Source organism: Harpia harpyja, chromosome 8 (assembly GCF_026419915.1).
Source record: "Harpia harpyja isolate bHarHar1 chromosome 8, bHarHar1 primary haplotype, whole genome shotgun sequence".
NCBI classification, from domain to species: Eukaryota; Metazoa; Chordata; class Aves; order Accipitriformes; family Accipitridae; genus Harpia; species Harpia harpyja.
In genome coordinates, this window is record NC_068947.1 from 2,143,350 (window position 1) to 2,160,327 (window position 16,978).

At 41.7% G+C, this 16,978-nt stretch overlaps 1 protein-coding gene across 2 annotated transcripts in view; it reads left to right on the plus strand.

Annotated features, from left to right (window-relative positions):
• Positions 1 to 16,978, plus strand: part of PHEX (phosphate regulating endopeptidase X-linked) — a 103,347-nt gene that overhangs the window by 61,356 nt on the left and 25,013 nt on the right. For both annotated transcript variants that reach the window (XM_052795010.1, XM_052795011.1), the window contains exons 13-15: positions 5,823 to 5,900; positions 7,491 to 7,594; positions 15,012 to 15,070. In XM_052795010.1, the coding sequence (XP_052650970.1) occupies positions 5,823 to 5,900; positions 7,491 to 7,594; positions 15,012 to 15,070 (241 nt within the window). The remainder of the gene's footprint in view (positions 1 to 5,822; positions 5,901 to 7,490; positions 7,595 to 15,011; positions 15,071 to 16,978) is intronic.

Below are 16,978 nucleotides of genomic sequence, written 5' to 3' on the forward strand. Positions count from 1 at the left end.
TTTTATGTGTACTTGATGGGTGTGATTATTCACGTAAGTCACTTTTTTTTTTTTTTTTAAACCCCCTGTCCTCAAGCTATTACAAGAATGGAACAATAGCTGTATTTTCTATTTCATAATCAATTAATTTAGAACATTAAAAACAATTCTTGAAATATGGAGCGGAGGGTTATGGTGCAGTGTGAGGTGGTGGTATGCGAGTTGTTATTAAATGAAACACTAGCTCTGAAAATCTTGAAAAGTCTACACAGTTTGCATTGTTGTGATATGCAAATATAAGAGGAAAGTTAAAGCCAAAGTTTAAAAATAAATAGTTTGATGATTAGCTACATTCTGGAGTGTGGATTACAGCCAGTTCACTGCAGATCAAGTACTCTGAAAAATGATCATTTCAGGCCAAGTGATCGTGTTTGAGTTGCCACTTCGCTTTTGATTGCAGTTGATGATGTGCAAATCCCTGACATTTCATGTGGCCCCTGCATAGGAAATAATATACATCATTAAGGTGGGCCCAGTCCATCTCCCACTCAAGTCAGTGGGTCGCTTCCTACCGATATCTGTAGGACTGGGCTTTAGCCCCGTGTTGGAACTTTTCTGTGTTTTACCAAGATCCAACACTAATTTTCCTAGTTTTTCTATACATAAAACCTGGATAGATGCAGTGATATTTATGCAGCAGTTTTACCAGATGGCTCCTGAATCATCTGTTTTCAATGAAAAATGAAAAGACCAGACACGTACATAAAAGCTGAATTAATCTTTTTAATTAAATGGAACATTACTTTGCCGTGAATGATTTTAGCTTTCAGAATGTATTTCATGCTAATTTTTCAGTGAACTGTAATTGTATTAATTTTTTATATTTTTAGAAGCTTGAAAATGATCTCCACAAAGTTGTTGTGAGTCAAGTTGATATACAGGTCTGTGTCAGACTCATAAAACTTTGTCAAGTGCGAGATATGTGTTTTGTTTTGGTTTTTTTACAGTAAGTACAATATGTCAGTACTTGGTGTTGCTAGCAGGCCTACAAAATATCCAAAGCGTACTCTGACGGGCAAAAAAGGCTCTCAGAAGGCTCACGTGCCAAGTTTGGTTGTCAAGTGAGAATTTGACTAGACTGGAAACTGGCATGCTTTGTAGCATTGAAACGCATGTGTGTGTTCCCACGTTGGCAAGTTGAGTCAAGAGTGAAAGGTCGTTTATCATTTTGTCTCTGTAGTAAACTAACTTACAGTGCTCTCATCGTGACAGAAAGACACACCGATGATAAAATCCCGACTGTGTTGAAGTCAGTGGGGAAGCTTCCATGCGTGATCGGTGGCGGAGGGAGTAGTCCCAGTCCGGGTCCTCTGCCTCAGAGCCTGCTCTCTCTGGCTGCTGGGATAGAAAACAGTTATCACGATTTACTCTAAAGCCTGCTGCTTCTCTGCGTCACCCCCTGCAAGAGCCTCTTGCTTTCAGTGGCAGGAGAGGAAGCCTGCGGTGATGACTTTTCTTAATTTACCGAACAGCCTAAGGTAGGCTGAGTACTTAACGATAGCTGGGGGAAATACCCCATTGCCCCTTTTCTTCCTGTGCACGTGGTTATTTAATATGCAAATTAGAGAAAGGAATTAGATGAGCTTTTAAACCATAAAAAGTTGTGCATGGTGCGTTTACCGCGGATTCATGTGCAATTACCACATGGTTGGTTCCTGTACATTTGTCACATTTAATTTGCTTTCCCCGTATGTGTGTGCATGCCTCCTGGAAGGCTGGTCTCTTAAACATACTTTTAATCTTATCAAGGGGAAAATACTGACTTCATTATCAAAGAGCAATCCAGTCACAGAAGAGTTTTCCACTTTCTTGTGCTGCATGAATAAGGAGTCTTCAAACTGCTGTTAAATATTACTCAAGTGAACAGAAAAGATAGCCGAGGAAGCAAGAGAATTCCAAAATGGAAATTCAGAAACCTGCTTTCTAACTTGTCCGTTGTGTAAATAAGCTGGGCTGTGTGCTGGGCTCAGCTGGACAGGCTTGGACCCGATGCAAAGCCCCTGGGAGGAATCCCAGCTGGAGGGACTCCCAAGGACTTGAGAGGGCTTCTGATGTCCTCTCACGGGTTTTGCTTTGGCTATAGGAAACCGAGCCACGTGTCCTTCACTGGCGGCATCAGGGAACTTATAGATACCGTTAGAACCAATTTGAGACGCATTCCTTTTCTGGGAGAACCTGTATAGCGAGTCATGGATTGCATGTGGCAACCTTGTACCTGTTTGCTCTCCATCAGCTCTTGTTCTAGATGTTCTCAAAAAGGTTCCTAAAGGATGATGTTAATTTGTCATTTTAGCTGGTCTAGAAGCTTTGTAATGGGGTTTAAACATGTACTTACATTTTCTGATAGGAAAGTAACTTGGTGGTGTAGTAACAATGTGTGTACTTTTCTGAATTTTTGTTATCCTACGTGACTGGTGGAACATTTAAGGCGGCATCAGAATTACAGTGCTAGTAAAGTCTACCTTTGAGTTTAGTCATTACAGAGTAGTATATAGTTGTCTGTCTTATTTGCTCAGTCTTCTAAACCACACATATTGCGGTAAGAACTTTTTGGTAACAAATGCAATAAAATAACCTTTTCCCCTTTATATGTATATCTATCTCACAAAATACAGACAGCTTTAGCCATTGATAAAACATCAAAGTACTAGGAACAGCATTACCTTTGAGTTTACTTTCAAAAATCTCTTTGAGACAAACTCTGTTATTTCCTAGGGGTTTATATATCTCAGTAGTGTCTGACCATTTTTTCCTCGTGCTTGGAAATCTTAATCTCACGACATCAATTGTGAAAGTCACAAAGCAAGAGTACGTGTGACCTGACAAGTGAGCCCAGCTCTCCTGAGGTGGTCTGGTTGAGAGAACTCTTCCCATCCTCCTTTCTAATGCAGCAGGGCCACGACAAGAGTAAAGGGTTTAAGTGTCACTAAAATAAAAAAATTAATGTTAAATATTAATTATATGATTATTTATGATATTATATGATTATCTACGATATTTGGTGGCCTACGTCAGACCTGCTATTAAGGAGCCTGGAGGAATTACCCTCACCCTTAGAGATGTTCGGTTAAGGAGTGGGGTCTAATAGGGCCAAAACCTGGCAGGTCCAAGCTGCTGCTCTCAGCGGGCTGCTGTGGAAGAAGAGACTGAGGTGGATGTGGCAGATATTCCACAAAGACCCCAGAATGTCCATGCGGTGAAGTGGAGATGGACGTATTGTGGTCACAACCAGACAACTACCACCGTGGGTTTGAGGGCAGGGCTCATCTCTGCTTCTTTCGGCAAAGTGCTCCTAGATCTAGGCTGGCTTCATAGTCCTCTGCGTTTACAGCCAATGAGGTGTGAATTTGTTTGCTTTTATTTGGAAGACAGTCTAGAAATTAAGAGTGTTTTTAAAGGATATAATATAGCTCAAAACCAAAAATATTCTTTTATGTGCCAAAACAAGATCAACAATTTTTGATCAATGTTGTACTGGCTAAATCATTAGTGAAATGACTTTGTACTGACACAGTTAATCCTTACTTTTTCTTTAAAAGCCACTTGATTTTTTGCAGGTTGCACTATAAATTGTTCTTAAAGGGTTTACTCTTCATTATATAAGTTAGTTTTTAAATTAAATCTCTTTAATCAAAACGCTCAGGGGCTCAATTAAGTAGATCCAACACAGAGGCTATTGTAAGTGATTCAGATGGGTACTCTGGAACACGTGCAGAACATTTGAGATTCACTGAACTTGTTTAAGCAGCTGACATAGTAGAAACTAAAACTGATGAGTTTTGCTCTTTGCTTTCTCTAGACTAGTTTCAACTAGGATTAAAACACTGGAAATGGAAAAGAAAATTTTCCAGTTCCTTGCAAAGTTCAGTCAGCTGGACCTGACAACACCACCAGGAAAAAAAATAGATGCTCTTGATTATATACAAACTTGCAGATGAATTGTGCTCCCCCCCACCGCTTTTTATCCCCCTCCAGGCATTTAAAATATCTTGAAAGGCTGCTCTACCTTCTGGAAAACTGGGAAGACATTCTGCTGAGAGTTAATTTGGCTCATTTCATATTTCCTCTTCAGCATTTGTCTTCCATTGATTTTTTTTTTTTTTTTTTTTTTTATCACTAGGTATATTTGCATGACAATGGGATCTTTCTTGCTTAAGAGATCATCTGCTGCTGCTGCTAATTTCCTACCTGAAGTTGTAATCTTCTGTTTGTGACATCTTAATTATCTCAAACACAATTAAGTGTGATGTCACAAATGGAGGATTATGACTTTGGGTTGGAAATGAGATTGAGAAATTGAAGGAGTTTGAAGAAGCAAAGAGGCCTTTCTTCTTGAAAAGTAGAAGAGCAGACAAAATAATTTTGGTTAAACGGAGGCAGTCCTCCATCAGCTTCCTTCTTACAGTCGTGGAACAGATATTTCTAATTCTTACTCTTATAGGAGGCCCTGTTGTATTGAGACACTGTGGAGGGGGAGAAGGGGGCAAGGATTTCATTGTGGAGGAGGTGGAATCTTCCCTTGAACAGTCACCCACTGCAGCAAGAGGGAAATAGAAGTCGGTGGACCCCAGAGAGGTCCCGGCTCTGCTCGCAGAGAGCAGAATGCAGGGTTGGTATGGCTGCAGTCGGTTTAAAGGCCAATCCATTTATTGCACCTCATATCTTGCAATATTCATTTGAGTTTAGACATCCGAGCTTGAAGAACAAATTTCCAGAAGAGCGTTTTTTGAGGGGTGGAGGGAATTCCAAAGACTTAAGGAGAAATTAGGTTCAGCATTCTGAAAAAATACAAAGTGAAAGCTTTGTGCTACCCTAGTCCACTATGGCTTTAATTTATTCTATGGACTTGTCATATTTCACTTCTTGGTATGCCACCTTATCCATTTGTATCCTTCTGCTTTTCTTCTGGAAACCTGTTGTTTCCACAGAGATGCTGGGTGGCCTGCTCGTGTTTTTATGAGGACATTACTAAGGCTGTTTATATACTTATGCCATGATTTACAAAATGGGAATACTCATCTACAGCTACTATCACTTCACACAGGAGTGTTTACACAGATTGTGCATAAACACTGGGACCAAGTCATGACTGAAAGAGGGAAAACCCCAAAGTTAACAAAAAGTGAAGTGTCTTATTTTAACACCTTTACTGACAGTAGGGAGAGGGCAAAGACTGCAGAGGGGTGGAAGTGGAGAACAGAACAAAGACTAGCCTTGCGGTTTTAGGAAAGTACAGTGTCCTTCCGAAAAGTGTGCATCCATCCTCAGGTGTAAATGGAAGTGACCCTCAGTGGAAACACACCAGTCCGCACTTGCTGGGACCCAGATTCTTCCATATCTGTGTATCAAATCCATTGTAACAGTTGGATGTGTACCAGCTACTGTGCTATAGCGAAATGGGCCATTTCCTGGGGTCTTTTGGAAAACACTGTAAAAACAGATATTTAACTATCTGATTAACACAAAAACCAGTAGGAGAAATCTGCTGTTAAGGTTTTGCACTCAAACACATTGCTGTAAGTCTGCAAAAGCTCTGCAGGCAACAACAGACCCACTGTGATAATCTGACAACAGAACGTGGACCCTCCACGTTGTGATGCGAAGCTCATTTGCGGCACCGAGTTTACCTTGTAGGCAAGTTGGTTTGAAGTTAAATTAGGATGCCTTCAGAGAGGCATAATGACAAAAAGTGGAAATAAAATGGGTGGGGGGGGAAGCCACATGCTGAGAAATGGTTATATCTGCCAACGCTTTTTTTTCTTTTTTTTTTTTCTTTTTCAAAGGCAAAAGCAGTTATGGCAAAAGTGGGTTACCCTCAGTTTATAATGAATGACACATATATTAATGAAGACATCAAAACAGTAAGTGTCAGACTTGCAGCTTTCTTCTTTTACATATCGCAGCCATTCTTTGCTCTGTTTCGTTGCTGTCTAAAATCAAAGCTCCTCTTTTGTTTGGCACGCATCTGGAGTTCTGCTTGCCTGGTTATTTTTAGATGTTGAATTAAGTATGCTAGCTCTCATGTCTAAATTGTCAATGCTGGTGTGGCTAAGCGAGATGACCACGAGGCCTGCTGGGAGTAAAATGTTCCTGGGTGCCAAGAACCTTCCTGCTATTAAGGATTTTAAAGGTTAAACATACACTGTCATTGCATTTAGTTATAAAAATGAAACAAAACAAAAGCATTTCTCCTCAATGTAATGGTCTTCAAAAATACTAATGCATTTTTCCTCAGAATATCACAATTTATGATATCCTATATAGGTTCTCCTCATCTCTCCAGGCTATGAATTTTATTTATGATTGTTGCTTATAATCATGTATAACCAATGTATAGGCCTACTGTGCTGGCTGCTGGACAAGGATACTGTGGGGGGACTCCTTCCTGACCCAGTATCTGTTCAGCCTAACTAAGGCAGGAAGGCAGATGATGAAGAATAATAGATTTTACCATTTTCCAAAGGGTGGCATGCATGTGATGAATTGTATTACTGAAAGTCACAGGCAAAGTACAACCACAAATTCAATCCTGAACCGGTAAAATACAAGAGTGATAGTCATCTTTGCCAGGGAACACGAACAAACGCTAAACATAGGCATAATTTCTTGAGAAAACTTTGAAGAACCAACTCTGCCGGCCCAGTCCTTGTTCCTGGAACGAGTAGGACGCGATGGTGCTGTGAAGGCAGTGTAATGAAACAGAGGATGCAACCAACTTTATCACTCAGCATATGGAATTATTTGCCCAGATAAGTGGTAATGTCTGGAGAAAAACGTTTGCTAATCACAGTTGCAAAACCATAGTTCACATCTGAAGTGCAACTTCCTCACAAGTCTTAGGATTGCTTGAAACTGGCGGCAGGGATATCATCTGGAGTTATAAAATATTAACTTTTTCTTGCATGGTTAGTTGCTATTAGATTTGGAGGCTTATGGAAGCATGGAGCCCTATGTCTGTAAACATTTGATGTGAGAAACAGTAAGAAAGCAGCAGCAGAACCCTTGTGGGGCACAGAGCATGAAGTATTTGTAATAAAATGCAAAACAAACTGAAAAGGGAGGGCTTTGTTATGTTTTTGAAAGTGGTTTTGAAATGCACTTCTAAAAATAAAAGTAGACCTATTTCCTTCTGGAAAAGAAGCTGTCTTAATAGCCATAGGAACGTGCAGTCTGCAATTCTTCCCTGGGCACTTCAGATTTCCTCAGCTCCTCTCTGCGCAGGGAAGAGCTTTTCCCACGTTCCAGTCCCTTGCGTAGATCTGTTCAGCCACTGTTTTTTAACAAAGCTCACAAAATACTTGTTCTTCCTACCAAGTGTGAAAATTTTACTTGCTTTGATAATGGCTAAAAAATTAGGTGATTATCTTGTTAAAATAAAAGTTCTGATTGTTTTATGTCATCTTCTGTTGCCTTGGACATGCTTTAAAAATGTCTGTGCTTTGTCCGTACAGCTGAAGTTTACAGAAAGTGACTATTTTGGCAATGTGTTGCAAACTCGCAAATACGCAGCCCAATCTGATTTCTACTGGCTTAGAAAAGAAGTTCCAAAAACAGAGTGAGTAGACCAAAGGGAAACACGCACAATGTTCTAAGAATATTTTAATTTCTATTATTTAATTTATACAATTTATGTTTTAATAGAATTATATACACAGCTACGTATTATGATACAAAAAGCCTATGGGCAAACCCCCCGGTTGTTCAGAAACTCCTGTGGATATTTTTTTTGTAAGTGCTAGGTATCCCTGTTCTAATGCACAGTAGTCATATGCTTGCAGCTTAAACTTAGTTTAATGAAAAAAGGGGTAATTGAATCGCAGTTAAAAATGGATTATGTCTCTTGGTCACAGTTAGAATTTGGAATGGTACAGCAGGGATTTATGAAATAATTTTTTCTAAGAATGGAACCATTAGTAAGAGATAATGTTATTATTAGTAATAGCAATCAGCATTGTTAGTTACCTGCCGTTGATAGCAATGATATGGAATAAAACGTAATTTAATTTACATAGATTATTTTTATTTATTTGTAAACACGAGAGTGCAGATTGTGTCACGTACTGTCATAAAATACATGAGAGAATCAGTCTCTTTTCTTACTGGTGGGTAATCAAATCCTTAAAATGCAAATTAAAACCTAAACAGAACTTAATTAGCCTAATCATGCTACTTAAAAATGACTCCTTCTTCACAGAGACTTTGAAATCAGTGCTGCTGCTGAGCCCCTGTGGTGGTATTTCCTTAGGGCTCCAGAAATTCCTACTGAATTCGGGGGTGGATCTGTGCTGTCCGTGAGGCAGGTAGAGGGGACAAGCCTGGTTAGAGCGTTGTGATTTGGCCCCATATTTTCGAGGGGTTGTTTATAGCTTAATTTTAATTGTGAATTTTACCTTCTCGTCCCACCTTTCTCTGACATTGCGATGGTTAATCTCGGGGGATGATTTTACGGGCTTTCCTGCAGCCCCGGCTGCCAGGGCTAGATCACGACAGTATGTTCTCCTCAGGCCAACAGCTTCCATGCGAGCAGGGAAATAACACTTGCCTCTCCATAGCAATGGTGATTAGCAACCTCCTCCTCATCTCCAGCATCGGGGCAGCGCTAACGCAGAGCGCGTAGGTTCTTGGCACGACGCGAAATTGCCCCTGTAAGGAAATTAATCGGCCGGTAATCTCCGTCTGTACACTTCAAGGGCTGTGGCCTGAGAACTGTCGCATGGGCATGCTTAAAAAAATGAAGTTTTTACCCAGTTGCCCACTACAAGATCGAACACTTTCTCATGCTTGTCTTTGCCACCTTAATTCAAGGAGCAGTTAACAGCAGCCGGCTCATCACCTTTGTCTTGCGTTTCTTGTCATCCCGCGGGGCACGCTCTGGCCTGGGGGATCCCGGTTTGATTTTGGGTCTCTCACCTTTGCCAGCACAGCTATATGCTCTGCCTTCTGCGGGGCTGGGGGTAATCCCCACCGGATTACCGCTGGGAGATTATTCTGCCTTTGCACCTGCTTGGTGACGGAGAAGGGCTCTGAAATAGCGTCATACTGTCCACTTTTGCTGTGTCTGCTGAGGGATACCAAGGCACAGAGAGTCATTGCCACCTCTGGTAATTTTTTTATTTTATTTTATAAATTAATAATTTATTTACAATAAATTTAATTTATTGTAAATAACCAATAATGCCCACCCACCAGTCTGAGGCATGTCAAATCTGGCCCTAAAAAATATCAGCACTTGCCACATTTTAACTATTGGACTCTACTGCTTTCTGATGCTTTTACTTCTCTTTTTTCTTTCTTTTCTTTTTCTGTTTTTGTTTCTTTAAGCTTTTATATTTCATAGAATTCCACAGGTCTTTGGTCTACACTGAAGCTTGGCACTGCGTTAATAGAGAATTACCCTTGGGGTTTTGTTTCTGTTTGCTTCATTTCTTCTTTTCTCTAGTTCGGTAGCTTTTAGCATAGCATTTATATTTAGAGATAGACATTATAAGATGGTCCAAGTTGTGGACTGAAAAAGATAAATAAGAAAATGAGTGTTTAAGGAAATAGGTTACTAGCTAGTAAAATTACCTCCAAAAGGTAAAGCGCTATATTCATTTAGCAGACAGTGCAGATTTCTCAGCAATATTATTTCAAACTGGACGCACTTTCCTCAGCATAGTTAACTGAACAGAAAATCAAAATAATGGCTTACTCAAAGCACCAGGGAAACACCATCAGGGCACAGACAGAGGAGCTGGGAGATACAAAACAAAGGAGTTTGATAAAGCAAGGGGTAACATGGGTATCAAAGGGGAAATAAGTTATTCTGGAAATTCAACAGTTTTGAAGTCCAAAATGAGGAAAAAAATCCCCCAAAGCAGGAGTAGTTATCCTTTGTCCTTTCTTCTGCTCCCTCCCTCCCTAGCAGTTATCTGCCTTACGGGGAAAAAGGAGCACGGAGCGAGGCATTGCTCAGGGCATGGATGGGGGGATGTACCCGGCCCAACCGGTACCAAGATGAGGGGATGTACCCAACCGGTTCCAAGATGAGGGGATGTACCCAACCGGTACCAAGATGAGGGGATGTACCCAACCGGTACCAAGATGAGGGGATGTACCCAACCGGTTCCAAGATGAGGGGATGTACCCAGCCGGTTCCAAGATGAGGGGATGTACCCAGCCGGTACCCAGAAGATGTGACAAGGTGTTGGGGTGCCGGAGCCGCCTGCTCGGCTGGTCCTGGGGGCCAGGCTCCCAGGAGGTGCAACTTGCTGTCCTCAACGCCCGCTTTGGATGCCAGCTGCAATCCTACCAGCTGGCTGGGGAGATGGCTGTCGTCTTCACAGCTGGCTCTATCGACCGAGAAGAAGTGCTCAGGTATCGGGAGAGAGATGTATGCAAGGGATTTGTGGCAGGAGCTGAGGAACGTGATGCACGAAACGGCACGGGTTGGATCGAGGGGGCTGGATGGAGGAGGTGAGGCTGGAAAGGCTGAGCGTGGGATGAAGGGGACCAGGCGTGAAGACAATTATAATAACCCAGGTGAGAGATGACTAGAGCAGAGGGAGGTGAAAGGCAGCGCGTGGGGAAGTAATAGCCATGTGGAAGGGAATGATAAAGGAGAATCAGGGTTTTAGTGGCGTTTGCTTATTCATCCACGGAGCCGTATACATTCATGCATACAAATACGCATACACATGTGTATGTATATATAAACACACGCCCGCACCTTTTTAACAGTGATTGAATCTATCCTTCTTAACCCTGATATCATACTCGCAAGGAGCAAGGCACCAGAGGACTTCTTGGGTGTACCACTTCATTATTATTAATCTTTCTCCTTTGAAATCAGGACACCTCCTCTAAGATTTTTAGACCTGGCCAAATCTCTCTTCACTTTTCACTCAACTTTCAGTGCTGGAGATGCAGGCGTCTAGTATCCCTATAAGAGGACGCAGAGGAGGTGTACTACAAGAAGATTCCCGAGTGTCCTCCAGGACCTATTACAGTTTCTTGACCACACACTGTTTTTCATAAGCCCTGGCTCTTGGTTCACCGCAGGGGAGGGCAGCCCTGGGAGGTTGGATGCCATTAAGGACAGTGTAAAAGCTCCTTCTGCAAACAGGGAAAAACAGCTGTGAAAGACACTGGGCAGGCTGTGGTTTGCTGGAGAGATGCTGCTGGAGAGCTCAGAAATCCTGTGGGTGGACCTGCCCTGGAGAGGAGAGGCTGGAAAGGAGCCTCCTGGAGCCTTCTCCTGGTCTTCGAAACTCATTTTAAGCAGCAATGTGGCACTGGAGGCTGGGCCCAGCCTTACCATCCCAATTTCTTGCCCAGCCCCAGGGGACACAGATGGCAGCCTGACCTGGGAGGCTAATCCTCTGTTTTCTACACGGGAAAATGTATAAAACAGACTAACAATGAGAATAGGAAATACCCTTTGGAAAGTCACCTTGAAGATTGCCTCCCCTTAGAAGTTTTTCTTTATAGTCCTTTCTTGGGAAGAGATTTTCCAGATTCCAGCTTCATTAGCAGGTTTGTACAGCCTTTCACTTCTAACCAGCTTAAGTGCGTTTTACATTCACAAGTTCATTTTCTTATATGATTTTTTTTTTTTTTAATTCTTACTTGGGATGTTGAACATCAAATTCTGCACCACCTGAGTGATTTCTTCTAACTCAAAAAGTTGAGAGAACAAATTGCAAATTCAGTTTGTGCTTTACAGAGAATTAAATTAATTAATAAGTTTTCCCTGTATTGCAAATGTTCCAGTCACCCCTCTTCATGACTGGCAGTGCAGCACACTATACTCTTAACTCAGAAAGGAAGATATCATGGAGAAAACTGTAGCCTAAAGAAACACAGACCTAAGAGAGTGTCTGCCCCACTTGCTGTCTCAGTGCAGGTTTCAGATTTTATTTCTACAAGAGAAATCTCAAACATACAAGTGTCAGGTCTGCAGCATTGGGTTTTGGCTGCTGCAGGAGTTGGTAGGTAATGTTACAGGACATCATTCAAAGCTGTCCCTTTTCCACATGCTAATAGCAAATGGAAACAGCGTAAACAATTCTGGATTTTTTTTTTTTATTTAGTTTGTAATTAGTAAGAGCTTAGAGTTTGTTATGCCTGTCTTTTTTTTTTTTTCTGTCCTTTAGCTAACAGATCAAATGCGCTGAAATTGTAACCAGACCTAGAGCAAATGCCCAGGCAACCTGACTTCAAACAGGAATGAGAGACCTATTTCAAATTTTGCTTCGCCTTAAAATTTATCAGCGACAGCTATTTATTACAGACCTTCATATAGTAATTTGATGTGTTATTAGTTAAGGTCTGTCACTGAAGGTTCAGTCATTTCCAGGAGCTTACTGAAAGAGGATGACATATGAGAGGTGAAGTTCTGCTAGTCTGAATAGAAGCAGTCTCGGTTATTTCTGCTCTTTTGTGGAAAATGCTTCCTAAATCTTTCTGCGAGCGGCTCAGAATGGTACAACAAAATGCTGGAGTGTAAATATGCTCCTTGCCGAGTGTCTGAACATCAAGTATGAAATTCAGCAGTATACTCTGCTCGTCACTAGAGAACTCTTGTTCTTCCTCGCTCCTCGGTACAGCTGCTAAGTCTCCTCTTCCTAGCTGCTTAAAAACGTAACAAACGTCATATGGGGTCATTCTTGAGCGCTCATTATGAAAGAGCGACTTGGAAATAACTTAGTTCAGTTTTACAGTGAGAAAATCGAGGCTGCTATCGGTCTTTGGCTCATCCTAAGCTCAGGAAACGGGATGGGCTCTGTTACTGCGGTGGGAGATCGTGAAGAAAGAAGCCTTCTCAGGATGGGGATGTTGTGATGAGTCTTAGCAGCTGGTCTATGAGCTACGAGTCTACGAGCTCATAGGTTTGAAAGCACGGCCTTTGGCTGCAGCAGCAGGGAGGATGGGGAGAAGCGCAAAGCACATTAGTCTGTTTTGAAGTAGCTGTTATCTGTCTCAGGCCCTTGATCCTGTGACTAGAAATGAGAGGCCCTGTAAAACACTCTCTCTAAGAAGGATTTGCGAGAAGGGAGGATTTGTTGTCCTGGAAGCCTTTTTCGTGCTTAAAAGTTGCTGTTTGAGAGAACAGAAAGGCTGCTGTAAGTAGAACAAGCCAACAGGGTGAGGTGGGAGTCACAACGCTATGTGTCTTTGTTCAAACTTACAGTAACGTCGAAATTAAAGTCTTGAGTGTTTCGGATGGGTCCCTTTCAGGTGGGTCGTCTCCTTGTCAAAAAAGGGACAGAGTCCTCCAGAGCTACTGCTAAGCCTGGAGAGCAAGTTCCGCAGCACAAGTGGCTGGCTTGCATCCTTCAAAACAGTTTGACTGATTGCTGCTGTGAACAAACATGACATTGAAATGTAGTTAATTAAGCCCCCTAATTTTTTCTTTATCCCCTCACCGTAAGCACTTTCTCCTATTTTCCATTATCTCACTACATTACCTTTAAAATTTAATTTCTTTATTATAGAGGAAACAGAAAACACACCAGAAAACCTCCCCCTGCTCCTCCCCTTCAGAATCTCCTAGTAAACAAACCAGGCAGAGTTATCTATGGCAATTAGAGCCTATAATGCGACGGATGGTGAAGATATTTACATGACATCACCCTGTGCTTTCATTGGTTAGTTTTTCTAGTTGCTGCATTGTAAAATAAGCTGCTCAGCTTTGAAGATGAGAGAAGCAGATAAATTTATTGATAAAAGACAGAATGCTGCCATTCTAAAGCTCTCCCCTTTGTTGCTTGGTTTATGTGAGGACATCAGTTGCCAGAAAAACAGTCAGGATCTGCAGATAACTCATTCATTTGATGGTGCTATTTTAAAGCACAGATAGTGTATGTGAACGTCACTGACACGCATCACACATTTTCCATGTTCTGATAGATCTTCCTTTGTCTTACTCTTTGTTTTGCAGCTCCCGTCTCTCCTCTTTGAAAGAAATTTTCCAAAGCAATTGCATTGCGTTCATTTGGCTTTACAAAATTTCTGAGTAATGCATTGCTAAAGACATCAGGATGTTCCTGTTTGGACATTTACTGGAGTTGCTTCTAATTTATTATGAATTAAATACTAATTTTCATCATCTTTATTACTTTTCTCTTATCTCTGTTCTTCCTTATAAAATCATAAAGTGAAAACTTGGACTCACTGAACTCAGAGTTTCATCAGAGGGGATTTGGATCTTGCTGAAGTCAGTTGAGATTTTCCACGCACATGGGTGAAACCACTGTCAATATAGATGAGCTTAGGCTAAGGAGATTCATAAATCCTATTTGCTATTCAAATCTAGGTTTCCCTCCAGTATGTATGAGAAATCTAACTACGAGAAGAAATACTAATATTCCTTTTTAAATTTGTTTTGCCTTGCAAGAGGTCCGTTTGTTTATGAGCACACTGATGGCCACGTTCATTGTGTAGGCTACAGAATGTGAAGCTGTTTATTTTGAATATAGGTTCCCAGAAAGCACCTGCCCGTGTTGCTGGCATCATCCTAATTGTTCAAGTAGTCGTTCAGCAAAGCATCTGAAGCCACTTCACTCATTTCAAAATGCTCTCCTCTCATTTCAAGAGGGAGTTTCTCCACACGCGGTTGAAAGACGCCTAAGAGAGTTTTCACAGCTGCTATCAGTGCTGCAGCCTCTGCTGGGTGAACTTCACTGTGTCAGCACGGCAGACCTCACGAGCAAAACGGTCACTTAGAAATAAAACAGATGAGGTAACAGGAACCTTAACAATCGCTCCTGTCGAACGATCGTTGACTAAATGCACTTTGAAGCCGTTAAACAACAGATTTCAGTGTTCTGGAAAGCGTAGGCAGCATGTGTTGAAATGGAGAAATATTTAATGTATCCTAGGTCTTTAACATTTGTGCTTCCTTCCACTGCGTTCACTTTTTGTCTTTGCTCATTCTATTCATAAAGATGTGTAAGTGTACTGACAGCCGCTCTCTTTTGCTCTTACTACAGGTGGTTTACAAGCCCAACTACTGTAAATGCTTTTTATAGTGCATCTACCAACCAGATCAGTGAGTATCTGACTTCTGAGCCTCCTTATAAAGTACCTGTTTGGGAAATGTATGTATTGAGCTTCAGATAGTATCTGTACAGTTTGTGCGTTTGTGGCTGAAAATCAAAAGCTCAAACCTGGTAATCCAGCTGTGAGATGTCTTAAGTGAGAGGATCGTTCTGGAAAACCAAGGGCTCCCACAAATTTGGATTACTGGTGCTTAATGAGTTACCCTGTGTCAGCTGAGTTGCAGTGACTGCTTGCGTGTGTACTCTGCCTTTGCAAATGTTAGCTAAACCACTTTTATTAAAGCTTTATGTTTCTGTCTTCTGTTTTGTGTAGCAAAACCCTGTGTACACAAACCTCCATAAATATACAGTAACTCTTTAAGTGGTAGCAACTCAGTCCTCTAGCATTTATAAATATTTAGCAATGAATGTGACTAGACTGTGATACAGACCAGAAAACCTAAGAAGTGGTGTCCAGTGGATTTGTTCAATACCTTCAAGGACAAGGAGTGGTACCTGTAGTTAACTTAAAATTCTTACCTGTATAGTTTGATGAAATTATCTTGTATGTACAGTACAACCTGTCTTATGCTAATTTGAGTTACTGGTTGTTTTTAGAGAGCATAAATCCTGGTTTGGAAGCATATGAGGTAAAAGAGCTGAGTTTTTCCAAAGATGTGTATAGAACTGGATGTCCATTTCCATTTGCTTTAATGGGACTTTGCACAGAAAATTTCTAACCGGCTTTAAAAATCCATACCAGCATTTCTGCGTACAACAGTGTGATCTTTACCCTGACACTTCTCTTCGCTCTTATTAGCTTCACAAGTTAAATCAGCCTTCATGTTCTGTGCCATCAGGGTCTGGAAGGTGGCTGCCGTAACCTCTGTGGTCTCAGTCCTCCAGGACAGGCATGTCAAAAATCCCTGAGTGACTCCCCCTTTTTCTCCTGAATGTCTTTTGGTCACAGAGAGAAGCAGGTTTGGAAAGGCACAAAATGAGTGTATCACACCAAAGAGGTTACAGCAGAGGACTGGCAGTCTGGGTCTGCTGGTATCTGTTCTACCGATTTCTGTAAACAGTTTTTGCCTTCAAACCACTCACTTAAATTCTTTTCTGTTTAAGCGAGCTCATTTGTAAAGTCGTGTGTGATAATTAGGCAGTTCTTTTGATTAAAGTTAGTTCTAGGCCTAGCCCGCTCTCCCTTAATTAGAGGGCTGCCATCATTAAGCATTTTCCACGTTTCTGTTGACCCTCTGAGGGAGCAGTGAAGGCAGGCTGCCCCGAGCCCGTCCCGGCGCTGAGGTACCTGTGAAGCTGAACTCAGCACCGGCCACCACTGCTGCTTAACGAAATAAGAACCATTGCTGTTATGTCGTCTTTAATATTGGGTCCTTTCAAGTTTCAGGGGCATTCAGCTCTCGGCCTCTCTGCCGTGGCACATTAGAGAAAGCTCTAACGAGAGGCTGGGGTGACTGAAGCTAAATTTCACACTGGCTGTGTCTGACGGTGTCACGAAGCAGAGAGCTGTCAGACGTAAATAATCAGTCGCGGGTGTAGAGGCAATTGTATTTTCTATCAGAACGGCTGACCTTCTTGTGCTGCTGGCATCTGACCTTGAAGTTCGGGTAGTGCTGCTCACTGTCCTTTTGGGGCTGTTTCTAAGAGGAACAGGATTTAGGTGGCTCTTTCTGAACCTCTCCTACCTGAGAGAGAGGTAGAAATGTAATCATGCCCTAAAAACGATGCGCAATAGGAGGGAAGATTCAAAGAAAGGCACAGTACAAACAGTCTTCCACTGCTGGCTGGTGTGATTTGCAGGGGAAGAGGCCCCACGAGATGTGGGAGGAACATGTTCAGGTCCAAAGTTGCTGATATAAATATTTGACACATCACTACTGAGTTCCCATTTATGCTGC